The following is a 16,565-nucleotide window of genomic DNA, read 5'->3' as shown; positions in this document are numbered from 1 at the left end:
CTCTTTAAATGCAAGGGAACATTCCAGAACATCGCCAATGGGGACATGAGGGTGAAGGCTTGAATTCATTACATACTACCAAATGTGGTATGGGGCGTGGGATTTGTGAGAAAATAATTTTCGCCAGCTAGATGAAGTGGTTGCGCTGTGTAAAAGTGCACGTCCCGGCTCCGAAAAGGTAACGGGAAGAAATAAGAAAATGCGAGATAAAACAAGTATAGGTAAGAATAACATTTATTATTTTTATATTGCTATTTATATCCCCGTGACATCTAGATGAGAGAGAGATGACTTGGGCATGTACCACACCTACCACTGCATCCAGGACATCCTCCTAACCACCACTTCTATCTCATCTCAGTTTGGTTGTTTCGCTCCCTCTACCTCTAGATATGAGTAACTAGGCCCCCATTGATTTCTATTGGTTTCTATTTGTTTGATGCCATTCCATTTGCTCTGTTCCAGACATTATTATGAGCCGTCCTTCCCTCAGCAGCCTCCACTGGTCTAGGTCCCTCTAGATCTGAGATGTAGACATTAGTTCAGCTTCCTGTGTATTTATCCCTCGCCCCAGAGAAGAAGGGAGGCTCTTAAAGAGCTCTTCTCTGGCTAATAGACCAAGTAATGAGGGACTTACAGTAACAAGGCATTAGGGAAGCCAGGCTTAGAGCTAAACACACTGAAGAGGAATGTGTTGCTGAGAAGCATATGATGAGGATGATTGTGAAGTATCAGACTGATGCTATCAGTGTACGTTGCATTCAGTTAATTGAATGAAAACATTTGATGAGTATATTAAATGTGAGTCAAACCCTGCGTCCCAAATGGCACCCTATTCCCAGATACAGTGCACTACTTTTGACCAGGGCCCATATGGCTCCGGTCAAGAGTAGTACCCTATATAGTGAATAGGTTGTCTTTTCAGACACTGCCAATGTCTCGAAGGCTAGTCCGATTTAGGAGAATCTTAGCTTTGGCCCAATGAAAAAGAATGATGCTGAGAGACTACTGGTGAGCTGTGAGACTGACAGTAAACACCAAAGCCACCAGAGGGCGACGACGTCAAGGAGGACATGCTTCCTTCTTTCAGCCTGAATTCAAGGAGTGCATCTCAGTTGTATTCCTTGACTCCTCGCATCCTCTCTTCTTGCCTCCTTCTCAAAATAGAGGAATCAAGGAAATGCAATTGAGATTTACCCCATGGCTTTCTATCTCCTCAGTACTGTGTGTATACTAACTAGTCTAGTACAGGTTACAGCTAGAATAGCTTTGACTGTCATATCTTTTTTAGTGTGAGCACGTGTACTGGAGGAGTAGAACATGTGATCAGGAAAAGGAGATGAGGTTATCAGTTACTAGACTTAACACTCATAAGGAGCTGGGTTGTATTCATTAGTGCATACCGTAGCAAAGCGTTTTACACCGTAGCAGGTGCATGGCATGTACCTGTGACGTTTGTCGTAAGGAGTAGACCAAGGTGCAGCGTGGTGAGTGCTCATGATAAATATTTATTTTAACTCAGAACACTAAATCAAAACAACACCCCATCACACCCTGACCAAACTAAACAGAGAAAAACGGCTCTCTCAGGTCAGGGCGTGACAGTACCTGACTGCAGCGAAAGGTTTCGCAACGGAAAACGGAAACAAGGGTTTCTTGTTGGACAAGTTGAGGTAGTCCCTCCCAATGTTCCCTTTAAGGTGTGCAGGTGTGCAACTTCCCAGGGACTGCTGCGCAGAAGAAATATCAAGCCGAGCAGAAAAGTTCTAGAGTTTCCCCCGTTAGTTAACACCATCAACGTTTCCCTTTACTTTGGGAATTGTAATCGAATCAACACAATATTAGCCACTTTCAATGCAACATATCGAAACAAAACAAACTATGCAAGACTTAGGATGCAAAAATAACTAGGCAAGAGATTTTATTGTAGGCAGAACGCATCGGAGTTGGATGGCTCAGGCCCGTACTCTGCACAGACCGGCGCCATAGCCAATCAGAGCTGCAGTAGGCCTATATGAAAATATAGGGGGGCGGCAGGGTAGCCTAGTGGTTAGAGCGTTGGACTAATAACCGAAAGGTTGCAAGTTCAAATCCCTGAGCTGATATGGTACAAATCTGTCATTCTGCCCATGAACAGGCAGTTAACCCACTGTTCCTAGGCCTTCATTGAAAATAAGAATTCTTTCTTAACTGACTTGCCTAGTTAAATAAAGGTTAAAAAAAAAATAGACCATTGTCATATGGATTTGTGCCATTGACTTTGAGCTGGACTGTTTTACAGAATGAGCGGTCGAGATTATTATGGCTTGGTTTGAGACCAAAGTGACAGCTTCATGTAGCCATGTCTGCACATTTGTTTGTATTCTTTGCTGGTTAGTGAGTTATTAGCACAGTTATTGCTAATTTGTAGTCAGCAATGTGGGAGTGATTGCTTCCTACAAGAGCACAAAACATGTACATTTCTAGCCATCTTTGAAAAGCGGGTCAGGTAAAGAGCTATTCTTTTGGGGGCAGCTATTCTTAAAGGGGCAGTGTTGTATTTTGAGACGGTCTTGAATAAGCTAAGTAGCCAATATGCAGAGGAAAGCATAATTTGTCTGATTCTCTGTAATAACGTTATGGGAATAATAATTCATTGTATTTTGTAAAGTGGGTTCTTGCATCAAACAACACAACAACGTGTTCAGTCACCTCCTTGTCTGAAGGACAAGTGGATTACTGGTTTATGTCAAGCCCTGCATGTTTTTTTTCAAAAGTCTCTTGGAATGTAGGCCTACATTGAACACCACACATTGGCTGCTACTATTGGCTGAATGATAGAACCACTCTGGTAGGGCAATATTATGATCAAATAGCTACAGCAGCCTACTTGGCCACTGTTAAAACAGTAATTTAAGCGGGTACAGATTGTGTTCACAGTAAACGCACGGCAGAAATTGCACAGAAATCTCACAAGGTTCAAGTTTGCGCTCAGCAAACCTGAAATTTGCTCAGTGCAGAAAAATATTAGAGGGAACATTGGTTACAACCACCCCCAAACCTGGCAGCAGCCCACACTGGTGACGGTTGCCTGTGCTCACCACTCTCAACTTCCTGCTTTACCTAGCCGATCTGGCCTACTCCGCACGTCTAGTGTTTGTCATTGTGTGAGAGAGGAGAGAGAAGAAAGGAGGGAGGAGAGAGGAGGGAGAAAAACTCATGTAAAATTCAGTTGCTCTTTGAAAATGTGAAAGTATTTCTACATTACCTTTATTGTTAGGTGATTGTCACATTAACGATGTATTGTTGCTACAGCACAGGCATTTTGAAAGGTAACTTTTCCACCAAGGTATCTGATCAGCCTTTCAGAGAGCCTCAGTGTCTGGTTGAGGTACTCTGCTAATATGCACTGATACTGTATTTCTTCTATATACCTAATCACTCTGTGTTTCATATTAAATATCTGTCTTAGTTTGTTATTTATCATAAACACTCAATGTTTGAGTCTCTCAGCAGTATTAAGGCTCAGAAGGCAGTGTGGGCTGCTTATTCTAAAATTGTTTAAATGTGATGATATATTGCAAAATAGCAGGTGTGGGCTGGGCAAGTGTCTTATTCCCCTGCTTGTACTGTATGTGTGCGTGCGTGTGCGCGCGCGTGTGTGTGTGTGTGTGTGTGTGTGTGTGTGTGTGTGTGTGTGTGTGTGTGCGTGCGTGATTGTGTGTCACATTTATCTTCATGGCAGAGAGGGGTCATTACACATGAACACTACATCAAAGCAAAATCACCAGTGTTCATATCCTGGTGTAAGCAGTTTTTGGTGTTGATTCGGTGTTACTTTGTGTTACTATGAACGGCCTGAACACCAGCTGTTGTTGCTGTTGTTTAAACATACTGTTGTTCAATCTGGGTGTTGTGTTCTACACTGGAAATGGTTCAACTGTTCATCCAGGGAGTTAAATTAACACTCAGTGGTGTAAAATAACCCCAGTATTGGTCTTAATAACCAAAACAACACCCATCATTATCCTATTTCCCATCATACTCAACTGCAGTTTTTTGGGTGATTGTTTTTAATATCTGAGTTTCTGCATGCACATTGATTGATTGATTAATCTCATGCTACACAAAGATAAAAACTAAACTAATTCAATCAGTTAGTTAGATTTTTTGCATCTGTTACTAAAATGGTTGCTCCAGTTTAAATGGTTTAGGTAGTCTCCATTATCAATGTTCCTAACCTCTGACAGCCATTCTGAAGGCAAATTGCGGTCCAAAGAAATGTAGTATCTTTGGCTGAATTACAAAAGGAATTGCACATCACTTTGCAAACCAGCATAATGTGACTTGCAGGCCTGATGTGACCTGTAAACCAGGAGTTTCCTAACACCACTGTGCTAGGGTAAATCAGGTCATCAAAGTGAGGTCTTATAATATATGTAATGTAGACTGACTGTACAAAACATTATGAACATCTGCTTTTTCAATTACATAGCTTTCACCTAGATTCCCCTAGTCAGTCTATCTTCCTTTATTGATGTTACATGTTAAATCCACTTCAATCAGTGTAGTTGAAGGAGAGGAGACAGGTTAAGGAATGATTTATAAGCTTTGAGCCAATTGAGACATGGCTTGTGTATGTGTAACGCTGCTAGGTTAGTCACTGTTTCCCGTGTGTATCAAGAATGGTCCACCACCCAAAGGACATCCAGCCAACTTGACACAACTGTGGGAAGCATTAAAGTCAACATGGGCCAGCATCCCTGTGGAACGCTTTAGACACAAAGTACAACTCAATATTAGGAAGGTGTTTATAATGTTTTGTGCACTCAGTGTATAGTTTAATTTGAACTATAATATTTGCCTAGGAACTCACTTGGTGAAGGACCCAGGACTTCCCCAGGACCCCTCAGTGCTTGCTCAGTAACCCATATCTTAAATCTAACATTGTTATCAGGAAATATTACAAAAGTTTGGAAAATAGCTTGCCACTCCATAAGGGAGGGGATGGTAGTGATCTTAATCATTGTCGTCCCATCTCCAGGTTCCATGTGCAGCTAGGATTCTCAAATCTTAAGCAACTTCGCTCTTGTTCATCTGAGCATGGTATTTGAACATAAATCAATCTGGCTTCAGGCCAGGACACAGCACTACAACAGTGCAACCACATTAGTTGATAATGATATTGTCAATGCTTTAGACGCTAAAATGAGCCACCATTACTGGATAAAGTCATGTTCTACATTTAATGGAATAACACAACAGTGGAATGACACTCTCACTTACAGTTGCACAAAAAGAGCTGTGAGCAAACCATGCCCAACATATTCGAAAGAGTCGCCGCCCCTACATTTTAATTATCACTAAAAGAGGAAAGAAGCCTTTTCTGAACTGCAAAGAACCTTTGAGGGACTTAGGGGTTCTTTGAGTCATTATGGTTCCACATATAACCATCTCCCTTACCAAAGAACCATTGAAGAACCCCTCTTTTCTAAGTGTGCACAAGCAGGACAATATACAGTGCATTCGTAAAGTATTCAGACCCCTTGACTTTTTCCACATTTTGTTCAGGCACAGGCTTATTCTAAAATTGTTTAAATTGTTATTTATTTTTTACCCCTTTTTCTTGATATCCAACTGGTAGTTACAAACCCTCCCCTAACCCAGACGACGCTGGGCCAATTGTGCGCCGCCCCATGGGTCTCCCAGTCGTGGCCGGCTGAGACAGAGCCTGGACTTGAACCAGGATCTCTAGTGGCACAGCTAGCAACTGTGGTGCAGTGCTTTAGAACACTGCGCCACTCGGGAGGCCCATTAAATCATCAATCTACACACAATACCCAATAATGACAAATCAAAAACAGTTTTTATTTATTTTTGGCATTTATTTTTGACATTTATATAAGTATTCAAACCCTCTACTCAGTACTTTGTTGAAGCACATTTGACAGCGATTACAGCCTTGAGTCTTCTTGGGTATGAAGCTACAAGCTTGGCACACCTGTATTTAGGGAGTTTCTCCCATTCTCTGCAGATCTTCTCAAGCTCTGTCAGGTTACTTTCAGGTCATTTTCTGTTAGGGCAAATCCAGTCTCACATTTTAAAGTGGAAATGACAAACTTTTGAATACTTTTAAAACACTAAAAGTTATCATTTCTTGTTGTTTGCAGAAATTTCCTGCAACAACAGAGCGATCAACTTAACATCCTAAATTTGTAGCATTTTGTCTTCATTTTGTCAGATTAAATCATGTTTATTTCTGTAGATGTTTTTGTTCCTTTTTTCTTCTTTTCAGGAACCAGCCAGAAAACAACCCATACTGTACTGTTCCATAAAGAAGTCAACTAGAGTCGGTACCAAGACTGAAGTGGGCCATCATTAAAACGTAGAGATGCCTCCCTGGCCACCAGTGCATATTTCTGAACTAAATCTCAAAGCTATGCTGGTATCCTTTTGTCTATTATTTAATTGTTTATTATATTCATAATTCATAAATGGCTATTGTTAAGAGAATTTCGTTCTCAATGTTCTTAAACTGAACTTTAATTAAACTACTCAGTCTGCAACCCAGAATTTGTAAGATTCTGATTAAATGAAACAGACGGAATCCCAGTTTACAATAGTCAAAATGTTTATTCACGAGGGCTCTGAAATTCATACAATGCACACAGCCTTTTATATTACACATTTCGTCATATAAATGCCCCTCTTCTCTAACGCTGTCAATGCTGTTTACAAGTTTTCTCCAACACATACATTGTTAATCATATCCTGCCTGCCCCATGTAACATAATCTACTGCAAGCCTAACGGTTTCTCCCCTTCCTGGGTGTGGAAACCAACTTCCTGTTATCAGTTTCACAGTGGTCACAAGTTGTCTGCCACAAGCTGTCTGTTAACAGTTCCTCTTTCCTTAAATGTCTCCCTTATATTGCTAAATAGCAAAGTCTTAACTTGTTAACCTGTCCTATGCACACACATAAGTGAATTAATATTATAATCACCCAGTTATACATTTTCAGGGTGGAATAATTTAGTCAAACCCTTAAACATATAAATTCCATTATCAGCTATATGGAACCAATTTTGGTTTAGGGAAGAATTAGAAGTCATGTCAGAGATGGTAGAAAGCTATTCTAAACCCTTTCTGGTCACATACTCATGGAAAACTACACCTTTATAAATTGGTTCTATATAGTGCTAAATAAGGGGTCTTTGGCTTGTTTTTGGTGCTACAAACAATCATTTTTGAATGATTCTGTAAAGAGCCATTCTCATAAGTTTCTAAGTGGAACCTTTATGGTGCTATAAAGAACCCTTTCCTAAGGTTCCATAAAGAACAATAAAAAAAAGTGAACACAGGCAGGACAATATACAGTGCATTAGTAAAGTATTCAGACCCTTTGATATTTCCACATTTTGTTATGTCACAGCCTTATTCTAAAATTGATTAAATAGTTTTTTCCCTTAATCTACACACAATACCTCATAATGACAAAGCAAAAACAGGTTATACATTTTTGAAAATTAATAAAAACTAAAAAACCATATTCAAGCCCTTTACTCAGTACTTTGTTGAAGCACCTTTGGCAGCGATTACAGCCTTGTGCCTTCTTGGGTATGAAGCTACAAGCTTGGCACAACTCTATTTGAGGAGTTTCTCCCATCCTTCTCTGCAGATCCTCTCAAGCTCTGTCAGGCTATTTTTAGGTCTCTCCAGACATGTTCGATCGGGTTCAAGTCCGGTCTCTGGCTGGGCTACTCAAAGACATTCAGAGACTTGTCCCGAAGCCACTCCTGCATTGTCTTAGCTGTGTGCTTATGGTCTTTGTCCTGTTGGAAGGTGAACCTTAACCCCAGTCATCAAGGATCTCTCTGTACTTTGCTCCGTTCATTTTTCCCTCAATCCTGACTAGTCTCCCAGTCCATGCCACTGAAAAACATCCCCACTGCTTGATGCTGCCACCAACATGCTTCACCGTAGGGATGGTGCCAGGTTCCCTCCAGACGTGACACTTGGCATTCAGGCCAAAGAGTTCAATCTTGGTTTCATCAGAACAGAGAATCTTGTTTCTCATGGTCTAAGAGTCCTTTAAGTGCCTTTTGGCAAACTGCAAGCGGGCTGTCATATGCCTTTTACTGAGGAGTGGCTTGCGTCTGGCCACGCCACCATAAAGGCCTGATTGGTGGAGTGCTGCACAGATGGTTATCTTTCTGGAAGTTTCTACCATCTCCACAGAGTAACTCTGGAGCTCTGTCAGAGTGACCATCAGGGTCTTGGTTATAGTAGAGCAGTGGTTCCCAAACGTTTTATAGTCCCGTACCCCTTCAAACATTCAACCTCCAGCTACGTACCCCCTCTAGCACCAGGGTCAGTGCACTCTCAAATGTAGTTTTTTTGCCATCATTGTAAGCCTGCCACACACACACTATACAATACATTTATTAACATAAGAATGAGTATGAGTTTTTGTCACAACCCGGCTCGTGGGAAGTGACAAAGAGCTCTTATAGGACCAGGGCACAAATAGTAATATAATAATAATCATTAATGTTGCTCTTTATTTAGCCATCTTACATATAAAACCTTGTTTGTTCATCAAAAATTGTGAATAACTCACAACAGGTTAATGAGAAGGTTGTGCGTGAAAGGATGCACATAACTGTGCAATGTTGGTTTGTATTGGAGAGAGTCTCAGTCTTAAATAAGTTCCCACACACAGTCTGTGCCTGTATTTAGTTTTCATGCTAGTGAGGGCTGAGAAACCCTCTCACATAGGTACGTGGTTGCAAAGAGCATCAGTGTCTTAACAGCACAATTTACCAAGGCAAGAAACTCTGAGCGCAGCCCTATCCAGAAATCTGGCAGTGGCTTCTGATTAAATTCAATTTTCACACAACTGCTTGTTGCAATTTCGAAGAGGTTCTCTTGTTCAGATATCGGTAAGTGGACTGGAGACAGGGCATGAAAGGCATGTGGCTCAGTTGGTAAAGCATGGTGTGTGCAACGCCAGGGTTGTGGATTCGATTCCCACGAGGGGCCAGTACAAAAAAAAAATGCATGAAATGAAATGTATGTATTCACTACTGTAAGTCGCTCTGGATAAGAGCGTCTGCTAAATGACTAAAATGTAAAATGGATAACAAATCCAGTTACTTGGGTCATCTGTTTTGGGAAAGTAATTGTGCACCCAGCTCACTCAGGTGCTTCGCTGTATCACATTTGACATTGTCTGTAAGCTTGAGTTCATTTGCACACAAAAAATCATACAATGATGGAAAGACCTGTGTGTTGTCCTTGTTAATGCAGACAGAGAAGAACTCCAACTTCTTAATCATAGCCTTAATTTTGTCCCGCACATTGAATATAGTTGCGGAGTATCCCTGTAATCCTAGATTCAGATCATTCAGGCGAGAAAAAACATCACCCAGATAGGCCAGTCGTGTGAGAAACTCGTCATCATGCAAGCAGTTAGACAAGTGAAAATTATGGTCAGTAAAGAAAACTTTAAGCTCGTCTCTCAATTTTTAAAAAACGTATCAATTCTTTGCCCCTTGATAACCAGCGCACTTTTGTATGTTGTAAAAGCGTTACATGGTTACTGCCCATATCATTGCACAGTGCAGAAAATACACGAGAGTTCAGGGGCCTTGCTTTAACAAAGTTAACCATTTTCACTGTAGTGTCCAAAACATTTTATTTTTATTTTTTATTTCACCTTTATTTAACCAGGTAGGCAAGTTGAGAACAAGTTCTCATTTACAATTGCGACCTGGCCAAGATAAGGGAAAGCAGTTCGACAACATACAACAACACAGAGTTACACATGGAGTAAAACAACATACAATCAATGATACAGTAGAAAAATAAGACTATATACAAATGTGAGCAAATGAGGTGAGATAAGGGAGGTAAAGGCAAGAAAAAGGCCATGGTGGCAGAGAAAATACAGTATAGCAAGTAAAACACTGGAATGGTAGATTTGTTATTTGAAGAAAGTTCAAAGTTAAAAATATAAATAATATGGTGCAAAGGAGCAAAATAAATAAAATAAATAAATACAGTAGGGAAGAGGTAGTAGTTTGGGCTAAATTATAGATGGGCTATGTACAGGTGCAGTGATCTTTGAGCTGCTCTGACAGCTGGTGCTTAAAGCTAGTGAGGGAGATAAGTGTTTCGAGTTTCAGAGATTTTTGTAGTTCGTTCCAGTCATTGGCAGCAGAGAACTGGAAGGAGAGACGACCAAAAGAGGAGTTGGCTTTAGGGGTGACCAGAGAGATATACCTGCTGGAGCGCGTGCTACAGGTGGGTGCTGCTATGGTGACCAGTGAGCGGAGATAAGGGGGGACTTTACCTAGCAGGGTCTTGTAGATGACCTGGAGCCAATGGGTTTGGCGGCGATTATGAAGATTATTATAAAAATGTGAATCACATTTTTATTTGGCGTACCCCCGACGGCCTTCCCCAGTTTGGGAATACCAGTTCTTGATGATTGAGGTAGTCTCAGTAGTACATTTCCCTACCCTGGAAGTCATTCTGAATGCAAGTTGCGGGTGATTATACAAATCCTCTTGTTGGATATGCTAACTCTGCCTTGATTCCAACAGGAATTACACATCACTACTGTATGTAGCATAATGACTTGCAGGCCTGATGTGGCCTGTAAACGAGGGCATTCCTAACAGCACTGTGTACTAGGTCCTCAAAGAAAGGCCTTATGATATAATGTATTGTTATAAACAATACAATTTTAAAGGCTACTAAGGCTGATGGAACCGTAAGGAAGAACCTTTAAAATGGTAAAATGGTTATTGGTTCTATTGTTTTATGCGCTGCAAGTCCCATATATAAACATATACCCATCTGGGTGATTGAAAGATGAACTGAGGTCCACACTCCAGATGGTGGTGGTAGTGTTTGCCAACTGACATAAAGTCCTCCTCCTCCTCCTCCGTGGTGGAAAAAAGTAGCCAATTGTCATACTTGAGTAAAAGTAAAGAAACGCTAATAGAAAATTACTCAAGTAAAAGTGAAAGTCACCCAGTAAAATACTACTTAAGTAAAAGTCTAAAAGTATTTGGTTTTAAATATACTTTAGTATCAAAAGTAAATTTAATTGAGAAAATGTACTTAAGTATCAAAAGTGAAAGTACAAATCATTTCAAATTCCTGATACTAAGCAAACCAGACAAGACCATTCTTGTTTTTTTTCATTTACGGATAGCCAGGGGCACACTCCAACACTCAGACATCATTTACAAACAAAACATGTGTGTTTATTGAGTCCACCAGATCAGAGGCAGTAGATGACCAGGGATGTTCTCTTTATAAGTGCATGATTTGAAACATTTTCCTGTCATGCTAAGCATTCAAAATGTGTGGAGTAAAAAGTAAATTATTTTATTTAGGAATGTAGTGAAGTAAAAGTAAAAGTTGTCAAAAATAAAAATAGTAAAGTAAAGTACAGATACCAAAAAAACGACTTACTTAATACACCACTGCAACTACTACCACTGTGAAGGAAGATTTAAGCTTAATGACAACTATGTTAGACAGCTGTACTGTGTGCTTTAAAGTTATTATCCAAGTTGAACTCGAACTGGACAAAATCTGGATTTGAGGAAGGGGAGTATGAAACGTGACAATCCCACGTGTTGTAAATTGCAGAGAGGGGGGAAGGGGGGTATCACTTGGATACCTCTCATATAATAGACACGCTTGCCTAGAAAACTTAATAGAGAGGAGAGGGCTGATCTGAACCAGATGTTCCTTGCCTATATAAACTAAAATGTATTTATGTCTGAGAGAGTCCAATGCTGACTGCATCTAGAAAAGGTCTCCCATGCGCTGGTCACTACTGAATAAACCCTGGGTGAATTCTTAACAGTTTTTTCGACTACAAGAGCTGATTTTTCTACAACACTACTACTATTGAAGGAGGAGAGATTACTAGACACTAATTAGGTGTCCTCTTTTATCTGTGGATTAATTGTTGGAGTAGAGAACACAATTTTGTATAACTCAAAATGGGTAATTTTTTTACAAAGAACCAGAAAGAAAGAAAGTGCACTTCAGGTAAAATAACAACCCAATGTTTATATCCCAGGACAAATTAGCGATCAACAGTAAGCTAGCTAGCTAAATGTCTATGAATGTTTAATGTGTTTCAACTTGTCCCCAAATTAATATAGTTGATTGTCACAATTGTAGATCCATGTGTGCGGGAGGTTTAGGGGAATTAGTGAGTCAGAAATGCATGGGTCGGACTCAAACCCATGTCAACTCTGATAGCCTCTTTACATCCATCCTGTGGCTTTAACATCTGGAACACAGGCCCCTCTATTCCCTCTAATGCTGTTTTTCTCCGAAGCACAGGGCACCAAATAAAATACAGCAACTGATCTGTAGTACCATGGCTAATTGTATCAAAACAATCGTTAAAAACTAGCCAACTTCATCAGATTACAGTATTTCTGTATCTTTAAATATCCAAGGCCTATCCAAAATAATAATCCAACACTTACAATCAAATACTTCTATTTGTAAAACAATTATCTACACACGGAAATTTAGGAACAGTAATTCATATTTGTGCAACGTGCAGTTTTATGAAGGGAAGGGAAGTGAAAGCAAAGCTGTTTTACAGACTAGCAACTGTTTTTGTATTCATGAGTGAGGAAATGAGAAGTTATGTGATTACGGGGAACTACAGAGAGGACAAACTAAACCAAGAAAACAAAAAGGGGCACAAGGAAGTGATGCATCCATTTTCTTAAAGGTCTCAGTTCAGCTCAAACCAACTCCATTAGCCATGTGCTCTCATCAAATGAAGCCGTTACATGCGCAGACAAAACCTGGGTGTCACGGCTTTCTTCGTCGGAGGACGATATAGCGAAATCGTCGTCCGAAAAGGTGGACCAATATGCAGCAGAGTTGGTGTTCATTTTCTTAATTTATTCACAAACGTTGAACACGAAAAAACAAGAAACAATAAGCACGACAAATGCCAGTTTTGCATGCTAACAAAAACACGCAATGCAAAAACAATCTCCCACAAATACAAGACAAACACACCCAACTAATATAGGACTTCCAATCAAAGGCAACACCAAACAGCTGCCTTCAATTGGAAGTCCACCCCAATTAACTCAACATAGAAACACACTCACTAGACTACACATAGAAATACATAAACATAGACCATAACCCAAAACCCGGAAATAATAAATCAAACGCCCTCCTAACTAACACACCATCCCGAACCACATAAAACAAATACCCTCTGCCACGTCCTGACCAAACTACAATAACAATTAACCCTTATACTGGCCAGGACGTGACACTGGGATCCAACATGAATGTAAACCTTGAAATGTTTACTCTATTAACAATCAATTCAATTGGTTAATTTTCAGTACTTCATGAATGTAGATTTAAAAACAATATTCCAGACAATATCTGATTTAATTTCAACAATACATGCAGAAGGCTATTTAATCTCAACAGCTATAAGGGTCATTCCATGTCAAATGAGCACCAATAATGAATTTTAAAAGCCTGTTATGTTAAACGAAATGCCCTTTAATATAGTACACATGGAGAATTCAATAAATCGGACTTGTATTATGACTAAAGACTTGTTGCTAAACAACTTTAACGCAATTGCTAACTAGTGTTAACTAGTGTAATAGCTAAGCGTTGCTAGCTGTTCCTGTAGACTTTCAGTCATTGCATTAGTTAGCATTGGCTCGTGAAACTTCCTCTTAACTTTCTTCACACTGGATGCAGATACACAAAAAGGGTATCCATGAGTTCATCTGACTCTGGGGAAGTAGATCAAATAATTTGATGACGCCAGAAACCCACATTAAAGTTTGATCCTGAGATTAAAACACTTATATTTAGCCTGCTACAAATGAGAAGTGTACAGGAGGAGCCTCACCATAGGGATACTCTATAGAGAATCTAGGAAGATCCATTTAGTTAACAAAGTGGGACATTTTCTCTGAACTTGAACTTTAGATACAATATAACAAAGGCAGAGAAGTTGCTTAGATGACGCATGGTGTCTCCAGCGGTCCTCGTCTCCCTCATGGGTCAGGTACTGGCAGCCCATCCTCTGCTCAAACTCCCTCAGGCCACACCACAACTGGAAGTCCTGGGGTGTTAAGGTCATGGTTATGGTTAAGGATAGGGTTATGGTTAAGAGTTATGAGAAGGGTTTGGTTAGGGTTAGAGGTGGGTTAGGTTTGGGTCATTCTTTTGGATCAAACAAATAGTCACATTTACTCATACAGAAAAACACTAGTCAACAAGCATTGAGAGTATCTTCTTATTCATTGCTTGTAGTTCTTTTAGCAATTGTGTCATAGTTTTGATGATTTATATAGTTATTTAATTATCTTAAGCACACATTTTCATTAAAGGGGCTAGCAGCAGTTAATGCATACATTATGACTTAAGTTAATGACATGTACACATTGATTCTTGAAGTATATATATATTATGCCTCATGAGCTTAATTCACCTGTCATACCACATCAGAACCCAAAATATATAGCTATGCTTGTTTTACTTTTACAAATACTGTTTAGCCTCAAAACATTGTTAGAACTAATTTTGGTCAGATAGTAGCTCTGTCTATGAATTTCAAAGTGGTTACGGACTCCCACTTTAATGTATTATTTACTATACAATTATTTACAAGAAATTAGTTACCAATTAATTCATGACTCAGGGATCATTTAGAGATCTTTGTGATTATACATGTATATTACTATAAATTATATGTACAGTATCATTAAAAGTAATTCAAGTCATAATGATGCCCCTCCTCCCTATAGAGTCAAACCCAATGAGGATCGTGCTGCTGGGGAAAACAGGATGGGGCAAAAGCAGTGCAGGAAACACCATCTTTGGAGGAGGGACAGAGTTCAAGATAAACAGTTCAGCCAAGTCCGAGATGTACAAGTGTGAAGCAAAGACCAAGGACATCAATGGAAGAAAACTCACTGTAGTAGACACACCTGGATTTTTTGACACAAACATCCCTGAAGAGGATCTGAAACCTGAACTAGTGAAATGTATTGTAGAGTGTGCTCCGGGGCCACATGCCTTTCTCATTGTGCTTAGAGTGGACCGCTACGGATGTCATGAGGAACAAGTCATTGAAGAAATTGCTAAATGTTTTTCATCAGAGGCCTTCAAATATTCCACAGTTCTCTTCACTCACGGTGACCAGCTTGAAGGAAAAACTATTCAGGATTTTGTGAAAACGAATGATAAACTGAGTGAGCTTGTGGAGAAATGTGGTGGCCGCTGTCACGTCATTGACAACAAATACTGGAACACCAATCAGCAGAGTCAGTACAGGAACAACCAGTACCAAGTAACAGAGTTACTCAACACCATAGAGGAGATGGTGAGCGAGAACGGAGGAGAATGCTACACCAACGAGTTGCTCCAAGAGGCAGAGAGATTAATACAAGCAGAGATAGAGAGTCTTAGGAAGGAGTCAATGGGAAAGATGTCAGAGGAAGCGATCAATAAACAGGCCACTGAAAATGTGTGGAAGAAACTCCTGATCAAATTAACAGGGATAGCAACAGGTACAATAGTGGGAGCTCTCCTTGGGGTTGCAGGGGCAGAAGCATTCGTTCAATCAGTACTTGGTAAGATACCCACGATAACTGAACTTGGGGCAGGAGGACTAAACACAGCAATAACAGTAACCATAGCTGGAGCAATTGTAGCTGGGGGGGCAATAGGAGGGAAGATGATAGGAGCTGCTGCAGCAGAGAATGCAGAGACACCAGGAGAGGCAGCAAAGAAAGCAGCTGAGGCAGTCTGAGGTGGGTAAGTATATCTTGGAGCAGGGTCAAGGTATTGTGGACAGTGTAAGAAGTGTGTCAGAGGGGTTGCCTACAGCAAATTGAGTTTGAGTGATGAAAAGAAGTAGCAGGAGCACTCTAGGTATTCAGAAAACACAGGTGAAATGAGTGAATGAGTGTTAACAACCTGTGTTTCAATAGTTTATTAAACACAACAGCCACTACTCTACACACACACACGAGTCAGTACTCTATACACACGAGTCAGTACTCTACATTTACATTTTAGTCATTTAGCAGACGCTTTTATCCAGAGCGACTTACAGTAGTGAATACATACATTTCATGCATCTCTTTTTGTATACTGGCCCCCCATGGGAATCGAACCCACAACCCTGGCGTTGCACACACCGTGCTGGCGTTGCAAACACCACGCTCTACCAACTGAGCCACAGGGAAGCTCTATAGACACACACATACACACACACACCGGTACTCTACACACAACCACACACGTCAGTACTCAACCACAGTACACACACACACACACACACACACACACACTACACACACACACACACACACACACACGTCAGTACTCTACACACACACACACGAGTCAGTACTCTACACACAGAAGAAAAACTCTTCAAACTAATAAACATTTCAGACAAATCAAACCTTAACATGTCATTGTTTTAACATAATTACAGTAGAAAATGTTTGATTGCTAATTTCAACAGACTAAAATAAGCA

General features: G+C 40.2%; 1 protein-coding gene across 3 annotated transcripts; it reads left to right on the top strand.

Moving 5' to 3' along the window:
- The first annotated feature begins 29 nt into the window (after positions 1–29).
- Positions 30–16,164, top strand: LOC106577855 (GTPase IMAP family member 7). Of its 3 annotated transcripts, XM_045700452.1 has the most exons (3): positions 30–221; positions 6,275–6,424; positions 14,823–16,164. In XM_045700452.1, the coding sequence occupies exon 3, from the start codon at positions 14,834–14,836 to the stop codon at positions 15,827–15,829; it is 996 nt and encodes a 331-aa protein (XP_045556408.1). In that variant the 5' UTR covers positions 30–221; positions 6,275–6,424; positions 14,823–14,833; the 3' UTR covers positions 15,830–16,164. The 3 variants fall into 3 exon arrangements, with proteins under 3 accessions (XP_045556408.1, XP_045556409.1, XP_045556407.1); XM_045700453.1 differs by lacking the exon at positions 30–221 and having other exon boundaries at positions 6,273–6,424; XM_045700451.1 differs by lacking the exons at positions 30–221; positions 6,275–6,424 and adding an exon at positions 11,687–12,054 and having other exon boundaries at positions 14,823–16,154.
- The last annotated feature ends 401 nt before the right edge of the window (positions 16,165–16,565 follow it).

This window comes from Salmo salar, chromosome ssa18 (genome assembly GCF_905237065.1).
Source record: "Salmo salar chromosome ssa18, Ssal_v3.1, whole genome shotgun sequence".
NCBI lineage: Eukaryota > Metazoa > Chordata > Actinopteri > Salmoniformes > Salmonidae > Salmo > Salmo salar.
The sequence above is the reverse complement of the archived record's forward strand: the minus strand, read 5'-3'. Positions and strand labels throughout refer to the sequence as shown.